Below are 8,817 nucleotides of genomic sequence, written 5' to 3'. Positions count from 1 at the left end.
ATAACATGTAGTGATACACATAGGAGTCAAATGAAGGTATTTCCCTATTAAATACCATAGAGAATCACTCTAGGGACTTGGAACTACTTGCACCAAGTGATAGAACCTTGTACCATTGAGTATGGGGAGTGTATGGCCACCTTGAGTGTGTGTGCGGCCATGGGTGTGCGGCCGTACACTCATGAAAGAAGATGCCTTTGAAGTGTTCTCAAGGTCCATACTTGCATCTACGAAGTGTTCTAGGTCTATACTCAATTGTAGTGCAAATTAAGGGTCCTAGAAGTGGGTTTGCGGCCCCATGATGAGTGTGTGGTCGCACATTATGGTGTGTGGTCACACACTTGAGTGTGTGGTCGCACAAGGGTGTGTGCGGCCGTACACAGGTGTCTGCGGTCGTACACCCCACAAGACGATGTCCAAAATGTCCATTCCAAGGTGTAACAAGGCTAGGAGCAAGTCTATCTCGAATATGGAAGTCAAACCCAAACTTTGGAGGGTTTTTTAAGGGTGTGCGGCCACCCTAAGAGGGTGTGCGGCCGCACTCACTTCCAAACACGAAGAACATGTCAATTTTGCACACTTAAGGCTTAGATAGAGTGGTTTTTCATGGATTGCAAGCTAGAGGATGTTGTACTCACGTTCTTGAAGCTTTGGAGGGTTCAAGGTTGGAGAACTTGAGAGAATAGAGTAGTTTTCTGCCAAGGAGTGAAAAGAATGAAGGGGAAAAGAGTCTACCCTTTATATAGGGGAGAGAGTGCTGCCAAAAAGTGAGTGTGTGGCCAAGGAGTGGGCGTGCGGCCGCACACCCATGTGTACGGCCGTACACTCCTGCAAGAGGTGTGTATGGCCTGGTTTTCTCACTATGTGACATGCTGACTCATTCGTAATCTCAACCTTGGTCAAATTCAAGCTTAGAACACTTAAATGAACCCTTAAACAGTACCAGAAATCAACAAAACAAGTTGAATATTGATTGAATTGACTAAGCGCACAGGATAGAAGTTCCGGGTTATCACAGTTTAACGAATACTACGACTTTCATTTAGATCGCTAAGGCTAAAAATCGTTCTATCATAAATTCACTATTTACGTCACGCAGTGTCGTACCGGTTTTGTCGCGAAACTTCGACTGGTCATAACTTCCTCGTTATAACTCGGACTTCGGCATTCTTTATATATCCGGAACCCTTGTCACGACCACTACAACTTCCTTCATTATTATTGGGTTTATCTAATATTTATTTTCGACGCTTATTTTTATTCTTAATTCATTATATCAAAATAATTAAGCATAAAACACATAATACTCAAATAATACAATTTATTATTTCAAAACAAATTACAAAGGTTGACCTAGACTATTACATCATTATTAATGCCTAGCCTAGAAACACGGGCATTACAGTTTCATTCTTTCCCAAATATGCATACTTTAAGTGTTGAGGTAGGACTTTCAATTCTAATTCTGGTGGTTGAACAAGGGATGGCGGCAACTTCGTATGGGTTGGGGGAAATTCAATTTGCTTGACATATAATCTTGTAGATTTCTTCATCTCCATTTTATTCACCAACTTCTCAACCTTCGGATCCAAAGAATAAAGCCTTAATTACTCGGATAGCTTCCCACAATCGAACCCCTTGCTTAGGATCATCTCCAACATATCACCATTCGATAACTCAAACAATTCTTGGGTTATTGGCTCAACAACATCAACAAAGTACAAAGATGAAATATCACTAGGATATCTCATGGCATCATAAATATTAAAACTTATTGTTTCACCATCAAAATCCATTGTCAAACTTCCCGCATACACATCGATTTTTGTCCTAGCCGTCTTCAAAAACGGTCTTTTAAGTAAAATTAGTGCCGATTTGGAGGATACTTGTTCTTTTAGATCAATCACATAGAAATCCGCCGGAAAGACCAATTGGTTCACTTATACTAAGACATCTTCCAAAACACCTCTAGGGAAGACACTTGATTTGTCCGCAAGGGAAATTATGACACCAGTTTCACTTAAAAGACCGACATTCAATGATTCATACACCGAATAGGGCATGCCATTGATAGAAGCAACAAGGTCAAGCATGACACTACTAAAAGTGACATCCCCAATCTTGCAAGGAACCGTAAACATTCCCAGATCTTTGCATTTGGGTGGAAGTTTCCTTTGTAAAACTGCGGATGCGTTTTCATTCATTGAGATTTTCTCATTTTCCTTCAATTTCCTCTTGTTGGTACAAAGCTCTTTCAAGAATTTTGCATATCTATGGATTTGTTTGATTGCATCGAGTAAAGGGATGTTTACTTCCACCTTTCGGAAGGAGTCCAAAATTTCTTTCTCCTCCATATTCTTCATTGAAGTTGCAAGTCGGGAGGGGAATGGCGGTTGAATGGCTATTGGTGTCACTAGGGGAATATTCTTCTTTGGAACTCCGGCTTGTGCATCATTCTTGACTATAGGATCCTCAATGGGAATGACCTCTATTTCTTCCTCATCTTCCCTTGAATTCTTCTTAGAACTACTCTCTCCAGTCTGTTTACCACTCCTCAAAGTCACTACATTGACATTTGGGTTCTTTTCGGTTTGAGAAGGTAATTTGCCACGAGAATCCAACTTTCTTATAGATGTAACTATATCTCCCATTTGTGCTTCAAGGTTGGAGATACTAGTCCTTGTCTCTTTTTGGAATTGTTGGGTGCTAGTGGCTAATGATTTGACAATGTCTTCAAGAGACATTCCGGAGCTACTCGGTTGGGATTGAGGAGGTTGTTGGTGATGATGTGCAGGGTGCGGTTTGTCACACCCCCAAACCAAGGATGGCGGAAACGTCCGGGGGTGGAGGACTTCATGTATAGTATCACAACAACGAGTATAATAGTGCTCAAAGTAAATACAACCATCATAAATATAATTGAAAAGGTTACACCATAGTATATGTTTACATGTTTCAAAATCAATTACATTATGATGACAAAATGAACTGTTTGACGATTTAACGTCTCATCCTCAAAATGTTGTTGGTTTCCTGTTTCACTGATTTCCTGAGAATACAAGTAGTTTTGAAAAGTGTCAACAATTAATTTGGTGAGTTCATAAGAGTTTTGTTTGAGGAAAAAGCCATTTTCCTTGAAAAAGCGATAGAGTATGATTCCATAAAATCCAATATTTTCTTTGTTAAGTGTAAAATGAATGCTCCTATGTTATGCGATAATGAACCCTAGAAAGATATGTAGGTTCCTTCTATAATCACCCAGCGTATATAAGTTATATAAAATTTAAGTTAAATAAACCGTTGAATATAATGGGTCTGCCCTAGGTCCACAACCAAACAAGGAACAGGAGATAAGGCGGGCCCACCAATTCTAAGTCGATTTCAATTCAATTTTATATAACTCAAACATGTACACTTAGCAATTATAGCTGAAAACTAACAATTCTAATGATATGTAGTTTTAATACCATAAAACCATTTTGTGTAAACCCGGTACTTTGTAATCGTACCCCGTTTATATGAAAACCCGGTACTTTGTAATGTACCCATTTTTGTGTAAACCCGGTACTTTGTATTTGTACCCCGTTAATGAAGATCCTGGTACTTTGTAATGTACCCATTTTTGTGTAAACCCGATACTTTGTAATGTACCCCTTTTTGTGTAAACCCGGTACTTTGTATTTGTACCCCGTTAATAAAAGTCCTTTGTAATGAGTTCGAAATGTAAATGAAACATAAACTATACCTATTATAGTTTATCAAAATGTTTTTAATGTATATGCAACCTAACTATACCTATTATAGTTTAGCATGTTTGTTTGTGGTGTATAAGAACCCTTTTCTATGTAAGTCGAATGTATAGCAAAAATATAACTATGTTTATCATGCCTTGTTTTGTACTATTAGTAATGATGGAGGATTCTTACAATTCAGTGAGTATTTTCTGTTATATAATTATACTACGACAAGAAACACATGTAAAATATGAAATTCTCAAAGATTAACACTTTGCTCAACATGTTACAAAGTGTGATGAAAGTTATAAGTTGTTAACTAGTTTTTGACCGTTCTACAATGTTTTAGAAAAATCATAGAAAAATCATACGAAGTCCAAAACTGAATCCGTAAATTCTGAGAGTTCGTAAATTGTGTCTAGTTTATTCATAATTTTTATTATGGTTTTTAGAAGTCTTTAACTTGTGTAAAAATGTTCATATTCACAGACTGGTCCGAATTCGTTTCTGAAAAGATAGGAAGTTTTGTACAAATCACCATAAATCGTAGAAAAATCGTACGGAGATGTGCAAGTAGTCATTTTAAAGGTATGAACCTGAATTATTTGTATATTAAACAGTTTTGAAAGATATTAAGTTTAAGATAGTCAAAACAGTCTGTGAATAAGACTCAACTTTTCTGATGAAGGCTGTTTTTTGAGTTTAGTTGTGTTCTTGGTGTTTTAACTTGTATTCCCCCCTAAAACTTGAAGAAAACATGAAAATGTAGGGGTATGAACTCACCTTGAGTGATTTCAGTAGATGGATGATGAAGAAAAGAAGTGTTCAACTCAAGAACACTTGGGAGATGCTTGAAGATTCGAAGATCAAGGTGTGTGAAGAGCTCAAGATCAACCTTGAATCTCGAATTCTTGGTGAGAGGAAGTGAGAGAGAATGTGTTTTGCTTTTTGGTGAAAAGTGAGTGAAAATGGGAGGAGAGATAAGGATTTCTCCAGCTTTTGTTCAAGATTATGGCTGAAAAAGAGTGGGAAAAGGACAATGATTGACTAGGTATGGGTGAATAGTGACTAAGGATGGTCATGGAGTGGGTATGGGAGGTAACTTGTGTCCTTGCCCAAAGGATAAGTCAACACTCCACCTAAATATCTCACCTACTAGATCTTTATTCTTAAATAAAGATTTCCCTAAAAATGTGCTTAATTTATGATCTTGGAAGTTTAGAAATATTAAAATATGGATTTATACGAAAATCTCGTGCGAAAATCATCGAAAACGGGCTTAAAACGAAGTCGTGGTCGAAAACCGGGCGGAAAAAGGCTTCCTGCGAAGCTCCTCGGGTTGGGGCCGAAGTTCGGTCCCCCAGCATCAAGGACCGAAGGCGAAGCAGGGAGGGAGCGAAGGCGAAGGGGTTCGGTCCTCCAAGGTTCGGGTTCGGTTTCAGCAGCTTCGGGTTCGGCTCAGCAGCTTCGGTCCGAGAGGCTTCGCTCCTTAAGGGAAGGTTCGGTTCTTATGGGTTTCGCTTCTTAGGGTTTCGGCCCTAAGAAGGTTCGGTCCTATAAGGCTGATTTTCGCATTAACTCACCGTTTTGCGCCGTTTTTCACCAAGTTAAGTGTCGGGATTCCCCAAATGATTATAAAAAGTTGAAAGAGATTTTGAGAGAGATTTGGGAGAGATTTCACATTCTTCGAGAGATTTTTCATACTTAGAGAGATTTGGGAGAGATTTCACATTCTTGGAGTGATTTCTCATACTTAGAGAGATTTAGGAGAGATTTCACATACTTAGAGAGATTTGGGAGAGATTTCACATACTTAGAGAGATTTGGGAGAGATTTCACATTCTTGGAGAGATTTGGGAGAGATTTCAAATAGAGAGAGATAGAGTGAAAGAGGTTGAGAGAGATTTCGTTTGCGACCTTTTTGAGTGTTTGGCTTCGTAACGTAAGGTTCGTAAGTCCTGTTAAGTCTCGTTATGAATGTTATACGCCCTCGAGGGGTATGGAATAATGTTTTATCGAGTAGTTTCATCACTCGCCCTGATTAGGGTTTAGATTTTCCGAACACGTGAAAACTCTAAGTGATACTTTGTATTAAGATTGCGAGTTGTACAATAAGAAACATAATGGAAACCCTAATATACATGGGTTAGATGAGTTGACTGGTTTGACTTGTTGACTTTATTTGACTTTGACTTGACCGGAAATTGACGGTTGTCACACGGTTTGGGTTGATAGTGTGGTTGTTGTGGTAGGTAGGAAGGTCTAACCAATGCATTTTGAGGCAATGGTCTTGGGTTGTAGCTCATATTGGGATTTGGCTTCCAACTTGAGTTATATGCATTTTTGTAACCGGATGGTTTGTTGTGGTAATTTTTGAATTCTCCCGTGGCATTCACGTGTTCCGCTTCTTCTTGGAGAATGGGACACATATCTGTAGGATGTCCCATTGTTGCACATATTCCACAAACCATCACTTGTGGAGTTTGTCCCATGGCTAACTTTTGAACAACGGATGTTAAATCTTTATTTTGAGACTCTAGATTCGACGTCCCCACTTCATTTACTTTTTGTTGAGTTTCTCTCTTCATATATTGGTGCGGGCCAAAATGTTGTGAATTTTCGGCTATGGTGTTGAAGAATTGTCTTGTTTGTTGTGGAGTTTTTCTAAAGACATCTCCACCACTTGAGGCATCAACTAGTCTTCTCTCCATTGGCAACAATCCCTCATAGAAGTGTTGAATGAGGATTTGTTGCGGAATTTGATGTTGTGGACAACTATAGCACAAGTTGTTGAACCTCTCCCAATAATCATGAAAAGTCTCATTTTAACCTTGGTGGATTCCACAAATCTCATTTCTAATACTTGAGACTCTTGAAGCGGGATAGAACTTGTCAAGAAAATCTCTTGCCATGTCGGTCCATGAGTTGATTGACCCCGAGGGAAGACAGAATAACCAATCCTTTGCTTTATCGGCCAATGAAAAGGGGAATGCCCTTAGCTTGATTTGGTCATCGGTTGACCCTTGTGGCTTCATACTAGTGCAAATAATGTGGAACATCTTCAAGTGCTTATGAGGGTCTTCATTCTCTAATCCATGAAAAGTTGGAAAGGTGATGAACCTCTTTCCGAAACGGGGTAATTGATAACGGTTGGAGTCTGTGTAACATCGGTTTCCATCATTTGCCTCAAGGTTCTTTCGGGAACTTCTCCTCCGTCTCCCATTGCAATTGATTCAATAATGGGTGGATTTTGTTGTAAGGGTGGTGTCTCGGGAATTTCTTGGCGAGGGTCGGTGCTAGAATCGGGTTCCGTATCACTTGATGAAGCGGTTTCAACCTCCGGATCCCCGTGAGGATTTGAAGTTTGACCATGTTCTATGCTCTTTTCCTTCGCCAAACGTCTTGCTTCTTTTTCAATTTTCGGATTATAAATCAAAGCATCTGTACGTTGAGATCTGGCAAAGAGAAACAAATTGATTAAAAATAAACCAATCCCCGGCAACGGCGCCAAAATTTGTTGGTTGTCGAGGCCAACAAAATTAATAACCCTATATCTTGTACATTAAAATAGTGTATAGTGGTAAAGGGATCGTATCCACGGAGATTGGTTCAATTTTATAACTCTATGAAAATCTCTTTGTAAAAATACTTGTAAAAATAACAATAAATTAATAATGGGGGGTTTGGTCTTTTTAAATACTTGAAATAAACTAAGATTAAACTAAGATTTAAATAGACAATTTCAACAAAAACAAGAGTTTGATGTAAAGTCAATAAGAGAAAGATGGCTGACTTAAGGTTTCCTCACTTTGACTTTTTTGATGAACATATCATTAGAATCCAATGGTGCAATACTTATTTTAAATCCTTAATATGGCTACAGTAATCCAAGAAGCTTGAGATTACCTAGACTTTTCTTAGTTTTTGAAATGGTTAGAGAAGCTCATAACAATTTCCTTAGTCAAAGTCAAATTTTCCATTAAGCATGTAATTAGTGAAAGTCAACTAGAATTAAGAACTAAAAAGTCACCAAATCCAAAAGGAGTCAAATGCTTTCACTACCATGTTGGAGGAAATGTTTTTATGATTGTGTGAAGCAAAACTAACACAAAAATCATATGTTGTTTGCTAATTTGAGGATTTTTTACTGAATCAAGAAATTAGCCAACTAATCACCACAAACACATTTAAACTCATGAATAAAAACATATAAGTAGTGATAATATGTTAAAACACAAAACATTCCATTAAGATTCAAGAACAAGTTTATGGAATCTTCAACATTCAACAATTAGTCAAAAGATTTCACCAAAGTCAACCAATTTTGGTTTAGCCAAACATGGCTAAACACAAGAAAACAAAGTTAGAAAAGATTGTACCAAACATTTAACAAGAATCAAGAGGTGAAAAGATGATGTTCTTGAGGTGTTCTTGGCCTTCAAAAGTCTTCCAAACTCCAAAGAAAATGCTCCAAAATCGGATGTCCAAGATAATGCTAAAGTGGCACACCAACCTTCCCAATATAGAGCTCCAAGTAAACTTCTGAAATTCCCCCAGCAGGAATCCACGAGGGCCGCGTGGAAACTTTATGTGGGCCGCGTGAGTCTGACAAGCTTTTGGCTTCCTTCAAGTCTTGGACCTCCACAGCTTAACCATTGGCCCAGTTTGAGCCCGCTCAGTTTCTAGCCCATTTTTCTTCAAGATGTCTTCAATTTGAGCCCACTTTTCTTCAATATGTCTTCCATTTGAGCCCAATTTTCATTCTCCAAATCATTCATAGTTTCCGCAAATGTGAGATCATCAATCTCCACGTACTCGAAAATTCTCCCGCACCTTGCAAATTTAAAGTTCATTTCTTCCAAGCCTTCAAGTAATTGACAAGCCCACTCCATGAATCACCTCCATAGCCATCAAGCCCAAAATCCTCGTTGTCCTCCAAATCCAATCGCCTCCCAAATATCCCGCTCCGCTAGTCTCCTTAAAATCTGCAATTATGCCCAGGAAACTAGAAAGTACCAAAAATGGTCATAAAATAACAAAAAAGAAAATATGCATGGAAATTAACTAAAATGTGAATGAAATA

General features: G+C 38.4%; 1 protein-coding gene across 1 annotated transcript; it reads right to left on the bottom strand.

Moving 5' to 3' along the window:
- Nucleotides 1-1,607: 1,607 nt before the first annotated feature.
- Nucleotides 1,608-2,744, bottom strand: LOC145131623 (uncharacterized). Its single transcript, XM_079066288.1, has 2 exons — nucleotides 1,947-2,744; nucleotides 1,608-1,838 (listed from the first exon to the last, which is right to left on the bottom strand). Exons 1-2 carry the CDS (start codon nucleotides 2,742-2,744, stop codon nucleotides 1,608-1,610), a joined length of 1,029 nt encoding a protein of 342 aa, XP_078922414.1.
- Nucleotides 2,745-8,817: the final 6,073 nt, after the last annotated feature.

The sequence above is a fragment of the Lactuca virosa genome, chromosome 8 (genome assembly GCF_052849685.1).
Source record: "Lactuca virosa cultivar CGN04683 chromosome 8, Lactuca_virosa_CGN04683_v6, whole genome shotgun sequence".
NCBI classification, from domain to species: domain Eukaryota; kingdom Viridiplantae; phylum Streptophyta; class Magnoliopsida; order Asterales; family Asteraceae; genus Lactuca; species Lactuca virosa.
This window is presented reverse-complemented; position numbering and strand designations above follow the sequence as displayed.